This window comes from Eurytemora carolleeae, unplaced genomic scaffold (assembly GCF_000591075.1).
Source record: "Eurytemora carolleeae unplaced genomic scaffold, Eaff_2.0 scaffold11, whole genome shotgun sequence".
Lineage (NCBI taxonomy): Eukaryota > Metazoa > Arthropoda > Copepoda > Calanoida > Temoridae > Eurytemora > Eurytemora carolleeae.
The window spans coordinates 662,478-682,898 of record NW_019396030.1 but is presented as its reverse complement, the minus strand read 5'-3'; the positions used below and the strand labels follow the sequence as shown (position 1 = coordinate 682,898).

The 20,421-nt window shown below is 34.4% G+C and overlaps 3 protein-coding genes across 6 annotated transcripts in view; all 3 read left to right on the top strand.

Moving 5' to 3' along the window:
* The window catches only part of LOC111696259 (dual specificity protein kinase CLK2), a 5,443-nt gene extending 655 nt beyond the window's left edge, over window positions 1–4,788 (top strand). The window contains exons 2-9 of the mRNA XM_023465819.1: window positions 280–829; window positions 896–994; window positions 1,072–1,322; window positions 1,476–1,590; window positions 2,403–2,510; window positions 2,578–2,675; window positions 2,853–3,075; window positions 3,670–4,788. Coding sequence (XP_023321587.1) covers window positions 280–829; window positions 896–994; window positions 1,072–1,322; window positions 1,476–1,590; window positions 2,403–2,510; window positions 2,578–2,675; window positions 2,853–3,075; window positions 3,670–3,877 — 1,652 coding nt within the window. The 3' untranslated portion in view covers window positions 3,878–4,788. The remainder of the gene's footprint in view (window positions 1–279; window positions 830–895; window positions 995–1,071; window positions 1,323–1,475; window positions 1,591–2,402; window positions 2,511–2,577; window positions 2,676–2,852; window positions 3,076–3,669) is intronic.
* A 585-nt stretch (window positions 4,789–5,373) lies between these two features.
* Window positions 5,374–14,156, top strand: LOC111696223 (kinesin-like protein KIN-13A). 3 transcript variants are annotated; one of them, XM_023465789.1, is made up of 9 exons: window positions 5,374–5,664; window positions 6,556–6,955; window positions 7,192–7,362; window positions 7,921–8,049; window positions 8,313–8,467; window positions 9,301–10,702; window positions 10,785–10,988; window positions 11,148–11,327; window positions 13,458–14,156. In XM_023465789.1, the coding sequence occupies exons 1-8, from the start codon at window positions 5,402–5,404 to the stop codon at window positions 11,241–11,243; spliced, it is 2,820 nt and encodes a 939-aa protein (XP_023321557.1). In that variant the 5' UTR covers window positions 5,374–5,401; the 3' UTR covers window positions 11,244–11,327; window positions 13,458–14,156. The 3 variants fall into 3 exon arrangements, with proteins under 3 accessions (XP_023321557.1, XP_023321548.1, XP_023321540.1); XM_023465780.1 differs by having other exon boundaries at window positions 11,148–11,390; window positions 13,329–14,156; XM_023465772.1 differs by having other exon boundaries at window positions 11,148–11,390; window positions 13,316–14,156.
* Window positions 11,217–18,974, top strand: LOC111696244 (E3 ubiquitin-protein ligase rnf168-like). Of its 2 annotated transcripts, XM_023465808.1 has the most exons (8): window positions 11,217–11,299; window positions 14,640–14,879; window positions 15,971–16,090; window positions 16,364–16,465; window positions 16,679–17,037; window positions 17,104–18,008; window positions 18,080–18,200; window positions 18,271–18,974. In XM_023465808.1, exons 1-8 carry the CDS (start codon window positions 11,264–11,266, stop codon window positions 18,485–18,487), a joined length of 2,100 nt encoding a protein of 699 aa, XP_023321576.1. In that variant the 5' UTR covers window positions 11,217–11,263; the 3' UTR covers window positions 18,488–18,974. The 2 variants fall into 2 exon arrangements, with proteins under 2 accessions (XP_023321576.1, XP_023321568.1); XM_023465800.1 differs by having other exon boundaries at window positions 16,679–18,008.
* Window positions 18,975–20,421: the final 1,447 nt, after the last annotated feature.

The following is a 20,421-nucleotide window of genomic DNA, read 5'->3' as shown; positions in this document are numbered from 1 at the left end:
CCCATGTCCAAATTGATAGAAGGGGGGGGGGGTACAAAAATCGTTCTCTAGGAATATACCTTACATTTGTATAAGACCATAATAATTTTCATGTATATGAATTTATTCTTTTTAATTTACTCCATTCGACCATTTTGCATTGCATTAATTTGCACACAATGTATGTCGACACACTTCGAATTTATTTACATATTCGAATATTTCAGATAAATTGAAGTATATATCGATATCAAATTTTTCGAAGATATCACATTAATATAATTAGATATCTTGCTTTAGCTCGTGACGACAGAGGTCGAAGAAGGGCTCGAAATAGAGAGGACATCCAGATGGAAACGAGCACTGACAGGATTTCAAGACCTCGGAAAAGAACTCGTGAACCATCTCCCTATTCCGCTCCTAAGCGGAGACGATCTAGATCAGACGAATCACGTCGAGACCTGAGACATGAAGATCCACAAGATGCAGATAGATTTGAGGTCCGATACTCGCGGAAACATGACTCAAGGTCAGCGAACTACGACAAGCATTATGAGGATAGAGAATTGACGAGACGGGACGGAAGTAGAAACAGACGAGATCAGAGATATAGTAGGGATGAAAGGTATTGTGGTCCAGACCAATCTTATCGCGGAGAATCGCGTAGAAAAGAAAGATATCCGGAGAACAGAAGGGATTCCCGTCGTCTACAGTCGCGGGACTTAGAGAGACGAAACGACTATGATGAACGGCATAGAGAGGAAGATTATTCGCGGAGAACAGAGCGAAAAGGATCGAATGGTCAGGACAAGAGTAGAAATTTTAAGAGGTCCCGTAGTCGATCTTACAGGTTGGTTAAATCAGATAATTTGAAAATTTATAATTATAACTTAACTAAACACAGTCTATATTTTAGAGGCAATACGAAACGAAGCAAGCGTGACTCTCGTCCTCTAGTCGAAGATGATGAAGAAGGCCATCTTATATTTAAAAAAGGAGATATAATTCAGGGCAGGTAATCAGCTAACTGGCTAAATTAAACTTTTATCAAACATTTTAGACTTTATTTGAAATCTTATTAAATCTTTCTAGGTATAAGATTCTGGATGAGTTGGGTGAAGGAACTTTTGGCAAGGTAGTCAAGTGTGACGATATGAGTAGAAAGAAAATACTTGCGATTAAAATCATAAAGAATGTGAAGAAGTATCGGGACGCTGCTAAGCTTGAGATCAATGTGTTGAATAAGCTGGCTGAGAAGGACCCGGATAGTAGGTTTAAGTGTGTCCAGATGTACGACTGGTTTGATTATCACGGACACAAATGCATCGCATTCCAGCTTCTCGGTAATTAAAGTCACACGACAAAAGGCCTAATTTATAAAAATTATTAAAAATCTAAGCTTATAGACTGATTTGGTTAGTAAGGAGCTTCGATTCCCTACTCATTTATTTTATTCTTTCCTTTTGTAAGTCGTCTCCTTAAAAACTTTTGTTCAGGAAAGAGTGTGTTTGATTTCCTTAAGGATAACAACTATGAACCCTATCCTCTGGAGCATGTGAGAAGTATTGCTTACGAACTCTGCCTTTCCGTCAACTTTATTCACACTCAAAGGAAAATTTCTTCATTCTAAAAATCAGAGACGATAACCTCAAAGGAAAACAATTGCTACAGGATTTAATCTTTTTCATTCAACTCCTACGATAGACGAAAAGAGTTAATTGCATTGATAACATAAATGTTTATACATTTTCAGGGGTATATATTTTCTTGACATCCCCCCATCTTAGGTGAGGTTTTGCTTAACGCGAAAAGATCTTAGGGTTTATTCGCTGAATTGCGGGGAAATAGGTGATTTAAGAGAAAATTTATAAATTCGTGGTGAAACGTATTAAAATTGGAGGAAGAAACATACCTGTTAATGTCCAAGTTATCAAAACATCGCAAATCAACTCCCTTTCCCTCAGTGTGGGAGGGGGGGGGGGGTAATATTTACACCCTGTATATTTTGAACCATGGGTGTATATTTTTCTGTTTATTCTGTAAGAGCTCTATTAAGGGTTTGGGGGAAATTAAGATTAAAAGTAAAAAGGGGGAAGAGGGAAGGAATAAAGAAGGAATTTGTTTATTATCTGATAGTTTTGGCTCCCACAGGAAAATATGCAAAACCTTATATGGGAAAAAATATCATATTTTTTCCTCAATAGCAATATCATATTTTCTTTCATTTGCCTCATCACATGAAATCCACAAAATTTCATGAAAAACATTAATAGAAATGCTTGGTTAGGGCTTTAATAATTAAGAATTTTAATAGAATTTTTGTGGGGAACTTGGTTATTGACCGTGCTAGGGAATGTTAAACTAAAGCAAATCGATTATTGACCTTGCTAGGGAATGTTAAACTGAAGAAAATCATAATCCAGGTTAACGCACACAGATCTCAAACCTGAGAATATTCTGTTCTATGACAGCAGTAAAACCAAGAAGGATAAAAAGACAAAACGAGATATCCTGCTCAACCCGGAGATCAGGTTCGGGTCCTCATTCACTCACATTCATAATACTAGATTACATGATTTAGTATTGTTTTTATTTTAGATTAATTGATTTCGGTAGTGCAACATTTGAACATGAACACCACTCATCTATTATCCAAACACGACATTACAGAGCTCCGGAGGTTATTCTCAAACTAGGTAAATACAATAGGTTGAAAATATTTAAGGGGAATAAAAGAAAGTTTCCCAACACAATAAGAAGCAGAACATCAAATCACTTTCTGGGAGAACAGTCCCCTAATTTATTTTACTTTCATGTTTAGGTTTACACGTGACTTTACCTTTGCATTTTGATATCAAAAGAATATTTTTTAGGTTGGAATCATTCTTGTGACATTTGGTCTGTTGGGTGTATTGTTTTCGAACTTGCCCTTGGATTCATGTTGTTTGACACCCATAGCAGCCAGGAGCATCTTGCCATGATGGAACGTATACTCGGAACTATACCACAGCAGCTAGCAGCAAATTCAGGGTCCCCATACTTCAAGAAAGGAGTACTAGAATGGAACCCTGAGTCTAAGGAAGGAAGATACGTGAGGTAACATAAAATACTATAATTTACCCCGGTAACAAGGCTTTCATCTTGTAAGTAACGAATACTCTTTCTGGATCAATGTTTCCTTTTCTTTTGTAAAATCTTGTTAACTTCGCGGTTGATAGTATTTTCTTTCTTTAAAATTAAACTAGGCGCGCCAATCTTCTATTTCAACTTTTAATTGTGGCTTTATCTGTGAGCATCTTCTCTTTGAACAGAATAAAACAAAAACAAAAAAGTTTGCTGATTTCATAATATTTTTCAAAATTTCACAAAATTAAAAATTTTTGATCATATATAAACCTTCCCTGGGGTCACGTGAGGTCCTATACAAAATTTGGGCCCGATCGGTTCAGCCGTTTTGACGTTTATTGGTTACTAACAAACAGACAAATAGACAGACAGACAAGCTAAAGTTATATATATATAAGCCTTGAGGTAGAGTATAAATGATGCGTGTCCATGTTTTTTTGTTTTTAAAATGTGAGGTGGAGGAAGTTATTTTGAATGTATTCTTGAATTTCCATACATGAATCTATATTCAAATTTTTTATTTAATTCTCTCTCAATCTATAATATCAAAATTTCTGGTTTTAGGAGGAAGGTAAAACCTTTGGAGCGGTATATTCCTCGTGAGTTCAGAGAGAACAGAGATTGGAACGATATGTTTGATCTGATCAAGAGGATGCTAGAATACGATCCTGTACATAGAATCACACTCCCACAAGCTATGGAGCATCCATTTCTTGAAAAAATTGCTCTTAGAAAACCCTCTCGGTCTAGTAGTGGATACGCCTCCAGATAATTGATGCATCTCTTTTCTTCATATAAAAAAACTGTTCAGCTGTAAATACTTTTCTAGAAATTTTATGTTTCTAAATATTAAACACATTTTAAAAACGTGTTTAGAACGTGAATTTATTTCTAGATTTAAATACATTTTTGTTATCGCATACTCTATTTAAAAATGATCAATTGCATTACTTGAAATATTAAGTTCATGCTATTTTTACTTATTATTTTCGTACACTGGGAAGGAAATACACATTAAGATAATTATTATATTTCTAGATGGATATAAACTTTGCATATATACATCTAGTTGATGATGAAATATCTAGCGACTTAACAAAAATCTCCAAATAATATACTGAACAATATGTATCAAGTGGTATCATTCAATTATTTTCTAATATTTAAACCCTAAATCCTAGAAAAAGAACAAAGTTACTTTAACAAATCTAGATTTATGTTTGATAAACTTCATGAAAATAAGGATAATTTTTATTATATCGTATTTTATCTCAAAATAAGGACTTTTTCTATTTAAAAAGATAAAATGTCTTGTCAGTTACCAACTTACACTTTTATTGACAAATTACATTTAACAGACCTTGAAAACGAAAAGGAATATACTACTTATGGTTTGTATTTCATGAATACCATAAATACTGCCCCACGGGCCCACAGGATTTAACATGCATGCAATACGGAACCTGAAACTAGTTAAGGACTTTTAAATTGATCTTAATGTTTTTTTACTATTCTAAATTGAATTATAAAAATGAATTTCTGAACAAGTTTTGCCTCTCGCTTTAAAAGCTTAAGTTGTTTTCTGAATTTCGCTAAAAGTTTTATTCCTTGAGTCCTTGAATGCCTCTCTCTTCTCACGGGGGCAGTAAAAGAACAACTGGACAATAAAATAAAATAAAAATAGACGCGTCGGACGATGATCCATGAATGCTAAAACTCTTAACAATGATGGAAGTATCCTAATTTTAAGTTTCATTGACTGAATCATTCTATTCCAGTTTTCTCTCATAGAATTCTGAATCTTCTTAATATGTCTCTTATACTGTTAGGAAATACTTCTGCTGTGTATTGTACATTCTACAATTTCTTACGTCAAAATTAATTTGAGTAATGGATTCAATTTAAACCATACATTGCTTATGTACATTGGATGTAAAAATTGTACAAAAACATTGAAGCATCCTATGTTTTTTTTTTTAATATATTTCGTACGTTGTTTATTTTTCCTCTACACAATGTGCTTATCGGCGTTGCATTGAATATTGAAAGAAAAACTAATTAAAAACGTTTTCTTGCATATTTTTTACATATTTGAACTGGAGTTAGGGAAACTAATAATTCTTAGTTTATAGTTGAAAAAAGTATCCTTTAAAATATAAACCTATTATTGTACATCAATTTCAAGATTATTTTTATGTTCTAAAATTTCGATTAAAATTATTAAGATGCTCGACATTATTTTAACAATAAATACCCTGAAGTTAGTATTAAACTTTTTTTTCAGATCATAAATAAAATGTGTGCGGCAACCAACACTGCAGGGTTGGTTGGCAAGTTCGGAGAAGCTTCTTTCATGTCTATATCTACCAGTAGACAGGATCCAAGAGTACCTCCGAAATACCCAAAAGTTTCTAAATTCTTCAAGAGTAGGAATTTAATGGACGTTGAAAATATTATTGAAGAAAATGACGAGGAGGTCGTGGAGGATACAGAGACAACGGAGAAGCGGAATGATTTAGAAGATCAATTTGAAGAGCCATCATCTCCTAGTCAGACGAGGTAATTATCATCATTTTGACTTCAGTGGTAAGAGGGTATATCCATACAAAAGTGTTTTCTGAATTAGTGTTATAATTCAAAGGCTAACATATATTTAAGTACAGTATCCGGTATTGAAATTCTACATAATAAACGACATTTTTTCACGACATAATTCCCGCACAGATTTGATTTGAGGTGTGTCTGTAGACATGTTTTGATGCATATTTTTTTTACTCGGGATGTCTTCTGTTGCGTAAATGTCATCGAAGACTTCAAAAATCAGAAATGATGTCTAAAACATTTTTAATGCATTTTCAGGCAACATAGAAAAAATATTGAATTTTTGGAGTGACTCATAAGCTAAGGCATCAAATTCAGAAATTATACCATTTTGAGAAAAGTTAATTATTTGATTGATTGATATTGATTGATTGATATTCAGGTTTGATTGGTTTGTCATTCTTTCTTGCTTTTAAGTGTTTTAAATAATAATATGCAAGTACATAGTCTTTAAAAAAAATAAGATATCTTACTTGTTAAGATAAATAACAAAACTATAAGAATAAAAGAGCATAAACTCGGAAAGTAAAATTGTTTCATAATTATTTAATGTAAAGTACTGCAGAATATAGAACATACTATATACAGGACACTGCACTGTAGTCCATAAGACAATTAATTAACTTTGATGGCATAGCTTCTGAGTCACCTGAGGGCCTTCCTAACAACATCTAGTTGACAGAACCATAGGGATTATTCGTTCAATTAATTGTTTTTAACTAAACTGTGAACCATTAGTTTGAAAACAATATTTTTCTCTAAAGAATTACCAATAAAACAGCTCACTTATTTTATTTATGTGGATCCCATTTAAGTGGTATTTTCAGATTTAAATAAAACTATTCTTAGTGCCCTATCTTTGGACTCAACCATGATCAGTCAGCAGAATATGAACTCAGAACAAGCAACCAGCGGGGTAACCCCTAGACAGAAAACTACAAAAGGATTATCTCCTAACTCACATCTGGATAGTTCCCAACCTGATCACTCTCTCCTGTTCCAAGGTGCAGCAACACCCTTGCCTTTAAAACCCAAGAACAAAGATTCTCATATAAACGTTGCTGTTCGAGTCCGACCAATCCTACAACATGAGCTGGACAGAACTCAGCCTGAGGTTTCGGTCATAGACACACACAAGGACTTGGTAGTTGTCGGTCTTACTAAATCCTTCCGGTTTGACAAGATATTTGACAGTGATTCAACACAGGAGCATGTGTATTCTTCTTTTATCGAGCCATTAGTTGATCAGGTAAAGGTTGTATGATTCATCATGATTTGTAATGAATAGCTATAGTAAATATTTTTATCAAAACTGCCAGCAGTAAATATTTTACAAAAAAATCATTCGTCCCACTTAAAGATATTGCTATGCAAACATTTTGTTTAAGTTGATATATTGGGGAATGTTAGGTTCCCCAATTCACAATCACACGATAATATACCCGAGATAATTTGAACAAATACATTCTTTTTTACACCATGCAGGTTCTGGAAGAATATAACGGTTGTGTGTTTGCCTACGGACAAACTGGGACAGGAAAAACCTATAGTATGGGTACTTGCAACCAACCCGTTCAAGCTGGAAATAATCAGAGTGGGATTATACCCAGAGCAGTAAACCAGATCTTTGATGCAGATCCAGACCTAAAAGTAAAGGTTAGTTTACTGTCTTTTAATATTTGGCTTATCAGTGTTTCTGTTTGCATTTTATTGCCAATGAGTTTTTTTTCTGGTTTTTGACAAAATAAACCATGGATAATGTATTGTATACATATACTCAGACAACCCTTTTTCAACATAGACTAGCTTCGTACTACTAATAAACAGAAGTAGAAATAATCGGAATTTTGAATTGATTTGTTTAAAAGTGGGATGGAATCCATTATCTGATTTTCACCTTATTTTATTTTGTTAAAGGTGTTTTTTTATTAAGGGTTCTTCTACGGGCACTATGCACATGTATATTATTGGCACTGAAATTCGGGCGAATTAAAAATACAATTTGTAGAGAAAATGCCCAAGATGCAAATAATTTTTTCCCGGTATGAATGTAATAAGTTGCTTTTAAAACCAAAAATAAAAACTCTTACATGTGTTACTGTTCTTTTTATGAAGAAACCCCCATTGTGTAAAGACTAACGGCGGCGTCGTAGTAAGAAATAAAAATGTTTATTTCAGAAATGATAAGATTTACAATTGATATTCCATGCGTAGGTTTCCTTCTTTGAGATATTGAACGAACAGGTTTACGACCTTATCAATCCAAGCAGGCAGAGAGTTCCCCTGTCAGTTAGGGAACCTAGACGAGGAGTTTTCAATATTCCTCAACTTACGGAAATACAGGTACAAACACAAGTTTAATAGCATTATTTGCAAATAAATCATGAAGGGCTGGGGAATCTTTTTTTCGGGAAAATTATGAACTTTCTAAACCTTCTTTACGTAGTACATATTTATACAGGCCGTACACAGTTAGACTGGTTTTTAGTAATGAAGGGGGGGGGGGCATGTTTTGCCATTTCGATTTTAGTAAATATTTCCTCTATACCGCATTTGGTATATTAACAGATTTTTAGCTCAGCTGAGGCTAGTCTTATTTTTTTCAGGTTGATGATGCATCTAGTGCTCTTCAGTACCTTGAGCAGGGCCTAAGTCTCCGATCTACTGAAACCACAAAACTAAATAATGGGTCATCTAGATCTCACGCTTTGTTTACACTGCACCTTACTTCAGAGAATACCGAGGGAAAAATCGTTAAAAGGTCAGAAGGTCACACTAAAAGAGTGGTTTCAGGATCGCAATTTTCACCCTCTGTCATGCAAAAAAAGTACAATTTAAAACCAATTTCCCCTTTTCCCCTGTGTTGTATTGCAATAAAATATGAAATGAAAGTTTAATGTACGGATACCTCGCCAGTCTCCATCCCTCAATAATAGTATAGAATTAAATTAATGCTTGATTTTCTACTCCCCTGATTTTTTTAGATGGGAGGCTAGAAGTGGGAATAATTAAAAAATTGCGCGAAATTTCAATTCACGTGGGACTTATAAGTTTTATTATTTATTTTAGGACATACCCCTAAAGGTTCCTTTTTCGGTTTGATTCCCGAAAGAGATAAATATTTATGTAGTAATGAATAAGTACCGCAGGAATAACTTTTTTAAATCCATTTTTAAAAACCATATCAAAGGAGCCAGAATAAGAGGACCCCCTATCCCTAGCTGCCTCCCAAACTTTTCCCACCCCCTGTCGGCCCCACTACCTTGTATTTAAAATACTGCTTCAATGTACTAATTGTATAGTATTGCTAAAAATGATACAGAAAATTACAATTTACTATACTCCCCTTAACCTAGCCTAACCTCTCACTCCCTCTGTATTGCAAAGAAAAATTATTAAATCAACACACAAGTTATGAATTTGCTTTATAAAGGTCACCAAGGTCAAAGAGTCCTTCTGAACACATTCATTTTATCACTTTCCTAAATATTTATGGTTTTCANAGATCTTCCAGTCAATGAATTGATAATATTTATATTTGTTACTTGTCTATTGTGTAAGGTATGGATGACTTTTATTTAAAAATTTATTCAGGAAACTTAGCCTGGTAGATCTAGCGGGTTCAGAGTCGGCTAAGAAAACTGATTCCACCGGAGCTAGGTTTTCAGAGGGAGTTAATATAAATACATGTCTTCTTCATCTTGGCAACGTCATTCGCGCTCTTATTCATAAAAATGTGCACGTTCCTTTCCGTGATACCGTTTTAACTAAAGTTCTGAAAGAATCTCTGGAAGGGTCAGCATTTATCTCTATGATAGCCTGCATCAGTCCCACCAGCTCGGATATGCTGGAAACTGTTAACACGCTCAAGTTTGCCAATAAGGCCAAATCTCTTTCCACTAATCCCATTCCTGCGTTCTTGTTGGAATCCTCTGGGTTGTCAGCTGCAAAGAAACGGAAGTTTGGAGAAACTATTCCAAAGACTCCAGGTGTTTGGAATAAAACAATATCAACTCCTACTCCTTCTAAGATTGTAAAGAAGATCAGCTCCAGGAGACATCTTAATGCAACAATCGGGACCCCTGGAAAAAGAGCTCGCGGAGAAGATTTTTTAACTCCACTTGGAGTGTCTAACTCTGCTGTGACATCAACAGTGCTAAGGCGTCCTAGAGAGTTATCTCCAGATTCGCCTAACTTTTCAAATCTTTCTGGAGTTTCTATGATTCAATATCCCGATAATTCAAGAATGGAGGATGCAGATAACGATGTTGAAGACCGTTCGAGGATGGAATCCAAGACTTTTAGCATTCATGAGATTACTTCAGTATTGTCTCCTTACATGCGGAAATATGAAGAAACGATGAGCCGCCAACTTTCTCATTTAGCCCAGGAACTATTAAAAAAGCAGAGTAATGTTACACCCCGGAGACCTCATAAACCAAGAATGACAAGTTCTCCGCTGAGATCAACTGTTCCTGAGAACCAACCCCTCTTTCATGCAAACTCTGCTGACTCTACTGAGGAGGGACTTAGCCCTAGTGAAACGATCATATCCGGAAGTGACAAAGAATTACCGCTCAGGGAAATAACCAATTACCGTCGGCAATCTGTAATTGATTCTGGTTCACCTGTATTCTCAAAGAAGAGGTCCTCCGTTAATATTCCAGTTTATGATTCCCCAGCTTCCACTGCTACACTTCCCGGATCACCTACTATGGAAGAGATGGAGAGATCTCTAGGAATCGGACCCGAGAGTCCGTGTGCGTTATTCTGTGCTCCAACCATAACGGCTCCGCGACGGGAACGACAAGAATCGAGAGCACGAACATCTAGAAGAACAACAATGCTCGGAAGTGAGATTGAAACTTCCTTAAGATCTCTCCGAGAGAAGTCGTTTTATAGAAGAGAATCAGCACGTCCAGTTCGTGCAGCTGCCCTTGGAGTCTTTTATGGATCTCCGAATAAGGAGTGTTTAAAAAAATCAAATCCCATATCGGTAATATTTCTGACATTTTAAAAAAATCTAATTTTCGATTCTTTTTCTAAACTTAGTTAATTCAGACATTATTGATGTTTAGGAAGATGAGGGGTTTAAACATCCATTGCTGGCGACGAGGACTAGGATTAGTCCCAGAAAGCAGAAGCAATACAACGACATGACCCTCAGTATTCTAAACATGGGAACTTTGAAACAGCTGTCAAGTCTGACGGCGGTAGGTCCTAAAGCTGCTCTTAAGATTCACACCTACAGGGATTTGAACAATGGAATTCTCTCCATTCAGGTGATTTAGTTTGTCTTCCTTCATTCAATCTCACGGGAGGTTTGTCAGATAAAAAAGATCAAAATCCTTTTTTTCTCTAAAACTGCGGGGCGAAAAATAAACTCAATTTTATACTATCCTATAAGAAAAAGGTATAACTTAGTTCTGGTATTTTTTTAGGAACTGGAGAACATCCCCGGATTAGGAGCGAAGTTCTACAAAAAGTTTTTACTTCATAACCAGATTGTTTTCAGCGATGATTCATCAGCCTCCTAAATACTTAATATTCAGCGAGCATGTTTCGAGCAAAGTTTTTTTTGTGTTTATCATCGGTATTCAGTTTTAATTTTTATGTTTAACGTATAGTTTAAGCCTCGTCCATTTTAAATTATCAAAACTATTTTCCGTCTTGACGACCCAAAAGTGTTTGCAGCCTCATATTTACTTGTTTTACTTGAAGTCTTGAATCAAGCGCCCCACTGATAGGGACATTGTAGATACACCTTTTAGATCTTCCAGTCTGGTACATTCATTCTTTCATTCAGTTTCCTTCTTTTTAATCCTCAGACTGGCGGATTCTAAGCATTTCTCGTAGTTCATTTTATCATAAATGCTGAATAAAGTTAAGTATTATTATTGGAATATTAAAATCTGCCTAGTAGGGCCACTAAACAGGGAGGTTTTTTAGATATCTTTCCTGATATTCCTGAGGGCACTAGTCAACTCAGTCAACCATTGCTTTAAGCATTGTCTTGCTTCCTAAGTGTTCCTTCATCTAGAGCTAGAATTTTCCCTTATTACTCCTTATGGCCTTTGGGACTTTGCTCGAACCCATAAGGCCCCTAACACTAACAGTGCCTTTCAGTTCCTGTTGCCTATTGATTTTGAATTTGATGATTATCCCTCCAACTTCTATCCTAATACCCCCACATCCTGTTCATCCAGTGGCCGAATTTAGTGAATTTGAGCGGCGGTTTAAATTTAAGCCGCGGTTTAAATATGGTTGGTTCCACTTAAAATTGTATCAAATGTTTCAAGATTTAAGCCGGCGCTTAATTTAAGCTTTGGCGGATATAAACCGCGGCTCAAATTCTTTAAATTCGGCCACAGAGCTGGGAACTTTAGAATGGTGGATATCGAGATCAATACTTGATCCTCTCTTTTTCTTAATCTCGAGACTAATCTAATCTTTTACTTGTATCCTGAAAAGTGTATAAAATTCAACTAATCAGAGTCGCGTTTCAGTAGCCGGGAAATCTGAATTTTTGCGCGCCATTTAAGATTACTATACAGAAACGGGAGGGACTCTCTAATTTTGAAAAACCGGTTTTTAATTTTTCTGTACTTTATCCAAAAAAGAGTGGATTGAGCAAGAAATTGAAAGTGTCCACATTGGATATTTGGATAAAGCAGTCGGGATTAAAGGTATCCCATTCTAAAGTTCCCAGCTCAGGATTGTTTTCCAAGTCTTCTCAACATTTCAGAGGGTTTTCAGGAATCTGTATTAGTAGATTTGTGACCGAATTTAAAGAATTTGAGCCGCGGCTTAAATTTAAGCCGTGGCTCAAATATGATTGATTCCACTTAAAATTGTATTATCTTTTTTCAAGATTTAAGTCGGCGCTCAATTAAAACCGGTTTTTGACAGAAATAAGCCGCGGCTCAAATTCATTAAATTCGGACACTGGTGACATACGACAAATTTGCTTGTTGGAGTATTTACCTGCTTGAAGTATGGGAACTTGATATGAAAAATAGTTTACTTTTTTCTTAAGTCTTGGTTTTATACAGCCTTTTTTACCCAATCTTCGCCCGGTATCGTGCGCCGGTTCATCTCCCCTATTATTATTTTAACCATTTCAACACAAAAGTAACAAAATCATCTATATACAAAAAAAAATATTAATTGTTTGTAAATTTCAAAGAAAAACGACATTTGAGAGGAAATAATCGTTTTGTCCTTTTATAATAAATTTTATAGCTAAATACGCACTCGTGTATTTTATTTAATATTTTTGTCAAACTTTGGTATTAAAATGGTTAAAACACTATGGGAGATGATCCTACGCACGACACCGGTTTTATGATCTTGGTCAGTTTTTTTGGAGACCTCAAAGTTATCCTGTCCCTGGTACAGAAATAAAAATATTTGTATTTTTATTAACAATGGGCATGACATGCCTAATTTTCCACTGGTCCAGTGAATTTAATTTATAACACAAAATCATATGATAATTGTTCGGACCGTTATTACCACTAATTACGAATTGAAAATAAAGCAAATATAAGTACCGTTTCTACACAAAAAAAACGATTTTTTGCAAACACTTTCGCAATGTTAATAAAAGATTTATTTTAAAGGTTTTATATTTGCCTCCCCTCTCATCTGAATTTCTGCATACTTGAAGTTGATTAACGAACTATGGTTAATTACTATCTTAGTATTAGTTTCTTATTAAAGTTATCAAGAGCGAGTAAACGATGGACGAGGCTATTATATATGTGTCCTTCTTCGTTCCTATCCAATTTTAAAATATATTATATTAAGGGTATCAAAAAGAAATACATGTATATGTATTACTGAGATATTTATCTAAATTAATTGTGACATTTTGAGATGTGTATTTTAAATTCCTATGTTCTAATTACATTGTAATTATGATAATCGAAAATTTCTTGCAATATATAGAAAAATAATATATATGTTTAAATTAACTCGTTAGGAGTAAGCTAGTATTTTTAATGTTCATTTTTATATCTTTTCTATATACGAAGGTTAGGTTCACATTTTTAGACTTCATAGACCTAAACAACGCATTTAGAAACAACCTTGATCTTAATTTTAGAAATTCTCGACAGAAAATATATATGTATACTAAAGTTTTTATCTTTTGCTTATGTCAACGTATTGCAAACAGCACTTGGATCTCGGTCAATAAAACATCTTAAGCTCGCCTAAATTAAGCCTTTAAGCCCTCAACTATTTTTGCTTTGTCTCTTGGATTAATTATATTCGATTGTGAATAAATAATAAAGAATAAATGAGACTAAATTAAACTTTCTATTCAGCAAAATGTTAAAATCATTTAAAACATGCGGATCCGGATCCAATAGAAAGTAATTGGATCTTAAGCACTGTGATTCAGACTTCTTTTTAATAAAGGCAAATAAACAAGTCTATAAAATACAGATATAGTTGATTGTTTTAGAATAAATTTTAAAAACTTGTGCGGGGAAAATGGGTTTACCAAACTTGAACACCATGGAGCAGTGCTTAGGATCAATTTAATTTTGATGCTGATCCGGATCCGGTTCCTGGATCCGCACTGGAAAAAAATGGATCCGGATCCAGGTCATTTCTTCAAGATTTACTGAATTTTTTTAACAAAAATTAATTTTTAAATTTTTTGTTTTATTTTTTCGCTTGTTTTTATCTTAAAACTTGAGAAACCATTCAGAAATGAGGAAATTTTTATAAACGCTCTTTTTTTAAAAGTTCAGAAATGGGGTTTAGTAGTAAAAAAGTTTTTTGTTAATATTTTACCCCTTGGTTCCGGATCCGTAGATCCGCATATTTTTGCGGATCAGGATCCGGATCCAGGAAGCCAAAATCTTGCGGATACAACGGATCAGGATCCGGACCCTAAGCACTGATTTTATTTATATTTTCAGATGGAACCTCCTCCAAAGATTTCCAATCGTGAAATCCAGGATCACAAATATGGGAAAGAAATTAAACTGAGAATGGAAAAGTCTGGAAAGAAAAAGAATGTAGATAAAAGTCTTGTGGACAAGGTTGTGTTGGGAGAAAGATTGGATTTGGCTGATATTATTTGCCCGATTTGTATGTGTGTCCTGATAAGTCCAGTTCAGATGCCTTGTCAACATGTTCTATGCCTTCCTTGCTTTCAGGTAAAAAAAAATTGAGTCCTGTAACCACTTAGAACTAGCAAAGTAAAACCTTCTTATGTGGTCAATACTAAATTTTAAGAACATACCAGAGATATAGTAGAACTGGGTACCAGATATATAGTAGAACTGGGTACCAGAGATATAGTATAACTGGGTACCAGAGATATAGTAGAACTGGGTACGCCTTGTTGAAACTATTATCTGTTAGGTAGTTTACAATCTCTTGGTTAAAACAAAGCAGGATTTGTTTTTGTTATTCTATAAATTTTGTTTAAAATGTTATATGAATATATGTTAAATGAATATAAATTAGATACTATAAAATCCCTCATTAAGGATTGTAATGCAACCATTCAAATATTAGGAATTTAAATGTTAAATTTATTTCAAAGTTTTAAAAATGACTTATCTTTTCATTTTACATTCAATTACATCACGTAAGGGAATGGGATACAATAATATGAGAAGAGAAAATTAAACAGCCTTAGCTTCCGTAGACCTTTTTGGGTCATATTGCATCCTTTGCTACGCTCGAGATGCTCGCGGGCAGTGTCTTCAAATGCCTCGGCAATATAATATTCCCTCCCATATTTATTTCATATCTTTTGTCTCTCTGTAATTAAGAGATGAATATATTAAATAAAACTCTTCGATCAAATAAATACCACCGGCCATGTTTATTAACTGAAGAGGAGCAATCCCAAACAATTTGTATTAATAAATATGAAAACTGAGAAGCTGCTCTGATTACAAGAATACTTTTGACGTTTAAGCATATATATATTAATCAGAGCAGCTTCTCAGTTTTCATATTTATTAATACAAATTGTTTGGGATTTTGTATATATATATACCTACTAGTTAATAAATCTTCGTAATCTCATCTTTTTATCGTAATTATCAGTTATATTCCCAAATCAATATGCTTGCTTAAACGTCAAAAGTATTCTTGTAAACATGAAATAAAAAGATATAAGAACTACCGTCAAGGAAAAATTTGCTCAAACAAAACTTGAACAATCAAATAAATATATTTAATGTATAAGAATTATAAAGATTAAATAGCAATCACATTGTATTTAATTGTTTAGGAGACAGTTACTCACTCTAACACCTGCTGTCCGATCTGCCGAACTCGGCTATCTACCTGGTGCCGTAAAGCTACAAAAGACAAAACGTTAATCTCTCTCCCTCTGTGGCGATATATTCAGGTATATTTCTACGTCCCGTGTGTGTTAATCTGAACCAGGTAATGAATGTTTGTTATCAGAAAACATTTTTAAAGTAAATGTCTTAAACAAATGATAAGATTTTTTAATGCTTGAACCAAGTTGAAGTTTTTGGATGCACGTTAATATTTTTTGTTCATTAATTACTTTTAAGATAAGCGCATAAAAAGAGCATTTCTCGTACAATAGTAAGATTTAGGAAGAAATAAGATCCGGAGAGAGGTTGTAAAAATAAGTAAACCCTGTTGGTTCTAGGAAACGTACCCCGGGGAAGTTTCTGCACGACAAGGTGGAGAAGATAAGACTGACCCTGATGAGATGTTTCCTTGTGTGCCAAACCATCAGTTTGCCATAGAGGTTAATTTTTATAAAATTGAAGTTGATAACAGAAAAGTGATATTTACTCAAAAAAGGAAATTGGAGGAATAGCGCGGGGAGTGTTTGATGTTTTTTAGAATCCCCCTCCTAAAAGAAATACTAAATTCGGGGATACAACAAATTTTGATGAAGGGAAAGAATAACATTTACATTATGATAATTCAATCAATAATGATGCACTTTCAATTTCAGGGTGAAATAAAATCTGAATTTGAAGCTGTAATGGAGCGAGAAAGAAAAGAAAAAGAGCAGAGGGATCAAGAGGAGGAGTTGAGGAGTAAAGAGCTTATCTTGAGATTGCAAGAGGAGGAATATGAAGAAGAACGAGTCAGAACCCGACAGGATGAAGAATTTGCCCGAAAACTGATGAACACGGTATCGCCGGGGAAAGAGAATCTCGGCTTACAAACCCGGAGAAGGAAGGGGTCCATTGAACATTTTCTAAATATATCCAACGATAAAGGTTCTAAAAATAATATTATTCACCATCATAATGCAACCAAAGCCAGTCATTTCTCTTGTGAAAATAAAAATAGAGAAAAGGTAATTACTACTCCCTCCAGACCCTCCTCGTCATCCTCCAGTACTCCCTCCAGACCCTCCTCGTCATCCTCCAGTACTCCCTCCAGACCCTCCTCGTCATCCTCCAGTAGAACCAAGATGTTCAGTCCAACAAACATAGCTTTGTTTAGAAAAGAAAATAATATCACCGAACCTTTTTCTAAGTGTGAAACTGCGGTTTCTGGTTCCCTCCTAGAAACTGGTAAGTCGGGTGCTCTTCATGAAACTTGTGTGTCAGGATCTCTCCTAGAATCTGGTATGTCAGGTTCCCTCCTAGAATCTGGCGTGTCAAGTGCCTTCCAAGAATCTGGTGGGTCCGGTTCCCTACCAGAATCTAGTATGTCGGGTGCTTTCCAAGAATCTCCAAATTCTGGTGGTTTCCTAGAAACTACAATGTCGGGTACTTCACAAGATTCATCTTTTCAGAACCTGAAACTAATTAACATAAAAAAGAAAAACATATTTACAAATGTAAAAATGAGATCAGCCACATCTTCGAATGAATTAATTGATTCGGTTTCTAATGAAGGGAATGAATTATCCGATCTACTTATCGAGTCTCAGGGGTCACAAAGCTTACTTTGCCGAACTGTCGAGGTCAATACAGCTTCAGAAACTAGAAAAAAAGAAAAATCCCAGTCCAGTCTAGGATCCCTATATAACTTGGAAACTTGCTGTAATAAAATAGGGAATTCTTCAATCAAGAAATCGTTAAACTGTAACCTGCAAGTAAATGACCAATCTCAACCTCTCTTGGAATCGAAACCTACAAAATCTGACTCATTTAACAGTGCTGATAAAGTCCTAATCAAGGATAATTTTCAATCTGAAAAGCTTCAATTTGGAGAAGTTACGACCGAGTTCATGCTCAACTCGAAATTACTTAATGAGAGAGACATTAACGAGAACAACGCACTTTCTAGCGCAGATACACAAACTCTTCTAGATGCATTTAGTTCAGGTATAATGATTAAGTCATTAATTTACTTACTTAATTTAGTGTTAAGTGTGTATTAACTTTGCTTCTGATAGATACTGAGTTTGATGAGCGTTTGATAGAAGAACAAAGAAGGATTGAGATGAGGTTGGAGCAAGAACGGATTGATTTAGATCTTGCTCAGAAACTACAGGATCAGATAAACAAGGAGTCCAGGTTATTGTTTATTTATCAAACATTAATAACGTTGGTAATAGATGTGCGTTTTAATATGGGATTTTAATAGATCAGTCGATCGGAGAAAAGGAAGTGAGGATGAATACAGATTAAGAGCTGTTACTCCGTCATCCCAGTCAACTAAAAGACGGAGGGCTAGCGGAGCTTCAAGCTCAGGATCAAGCAGAAAATCATCAGAGACGGGAAAGAAAAGACGTCAAATGTCTTTACAGGAATCTTTCAAGAGAACCAAGTTGACCTTTACTCAAGACTCAGAAGAGTTCTAATAGATATCAATCTAAAAATTAAGTTTATTTACCCAAGAACTTGATTTTACCACAAATACTATTACAGAAAATTCTTGATTTTACCTTTTTTATCTAATTTGTTTTTTTACCGCGATTGTTCTGCTATTGTTAATTCACACAGAAATCTTACTTAATTTGAGCATTGTTGGATAAAAACCGCATTACAAATATAGAGTAAATATTTCTCCGACTGCAACACACTGAACTGACTAAATTTATGGGTTCTTAACCTCATTGGATCATTTAATTAAAAATTCCACAAATAAGATAGTCATCACTAAACTATAAATTATCAACAAAATGTAAATTATGAGTGGACTACAAATATCTTCTTAAACTGAAATGTTTTGACCTGATCGAACCACTGTATATTTACTTCATAATGTGATATATGTGTTGAGTTTTAACTTCTTTTAGTAATATTGTAAAGTTACATTACAAAACTTTAATAAATTAAAATAATAGACGAAATTTTAATTATAGTGATGATCGTCATTTAAGTTAACTTAACTGGCTCAGCATTTTAGAGATGGAAATTAGATATCCACGAAAATTCTTACTGTATTTTAGTCATTAATTTTTGTCAGTTAAATCGAATTGAACTGACTAGTTTTAAATATTAGTTATCCGAATCGTTTTACAGATTTACGGATTAAAGTAATTCCTCTAGAATATTCTGAGGTAAAAACTTTTTTTTAAATTCAGTGATGGTGATGGACCTAACCTCTGTAGAGTAAAAAGAGTAGATGTTTGTTCCACATTTATTGAAAATATATTTCGGTCTGGGTTGATCTTTGTCAGTTCTAACGATATAATAACCATCAAAATCGATAAAAAATGTAAAAAGATAAACAAACAAAAAAGATTATTCAAAATAAAAATTTGGACTGTCAAGTGGACATAAGGGAAACGAACTCAGATTATGAAATGGAAAAGAGATAATTTGCAAATATTCACTTTAAAAAAAATGTTTTGAGACAATTATTATTCCTTGAGATTGTTTCTTCACTAAGATTAAAACAAACTGTGTAGATGTAAAAACTTTTGTATATCTAAATTAACTGCGAAAACTTTTATAATTTAGGATATTAAATACATCCGACGGCAATAGATACGCATAACAACACAGGGAAGAACATGCAGAGGTATTTGTTCTTCTCGATTTATCCCGTTTTCCCCCCGTTTATTTTACCCTCAGGTATTAGGTATGTGTGTGATTATAGACTTTTTTGTTCTATTTGCTCCATTTTTGGTTAAAAATACTCAATGAGGGAAGAAAAACTTGCCAGTTGATGGTCCAATATTATTAGACAAAAAATATGTAATTTCCCGACTGCTCCCGGGGGGCGGGGGGGGGGGGGGGAAGGGTCATACTTGAAAACATACCCCTGAGAAGATAATATGGGGTGGTTGCATGGGGCGGAAACGTCATGTGTGTGTGTGTCTGTACAGAGCGTCCCATATCATATTAGATTATCTCTAATCTTTAACGACAAAATAATCCCTTAATAATCGAAAAACTTATCATTTTCCGCAAGAAAATTCTTATATAAGCCTTATGTTATTTTTCAAATTGATTTATTCTAATTAAATTTTCTTATTAGTCCCGAAAATCGCAATTTATACCCGTTGACGGTCTAATATGATGTGGGACACCCTGTACCAGAAGAGTGTGTGTAAGATTTACCGAACCGAAGGTGTGTACTGTGGTATATACAGTGCATAAGAATCTCGGTATTTGTAGTCTAGGAGAGTACATTTGTTTCTTGTTGATTGTTTACTTAAAAATAAGTTTAATATACATTTAAGTATATATGCCAAATTTAAATGCAAAGAATAAAATTTGATTGAAGTTTACAATAAACTACCTGTTATTCAAGCTCAATTATAATTGACGACATTGTTCTGCAATT

Excerpts from the sequence above, each read along its gene's own strand:
- LOC111696223 (XM_023465789.1), top strand. The coding sequence starts at position 5,402 with ATGTGTGCGGCAACCAACACTGCAGGGTTGGTTGGCAAGTTCGGAGAA. Across the intron at positions 5,665-6,555 it reads TCATCTCCTAGTCAGACGAG|TGCCCTATCTTTGGACTCAA; the intron begins GTAATTATCATC and ends AACTATTCTTAG. Across the intron at positions 10,989-11,147 it reads ATGGAATTCTCTCCATTCAG|GAACTGGAGAACATCCCCGG; the intron begins GTGATTTAGTTT and ends GTATTTTTTTAG.
- LOC111696244 (XM_023465800.1), top strand. The coding sequence starts at position 11,264 with ATGTTTCGAGCAAAGTTTTTTTTGTGTTTATCATCG. Across the intron at positions 11,300-14,639 it reads TTTTTTTGTGTTTATCATCG|ATGGAACCTCCTCCAAAGAT; the intron begins GTATTCAGTTTT and ends TTATATTTTCAG. Across the intron at positions 16,466-16,678 it reads ACCATCAGTTTGCCATAGAG|GGTGAAATAAAATCTGAATT; the intron begins GTTAATTTTTAT and ends TTTCAATTTCAG.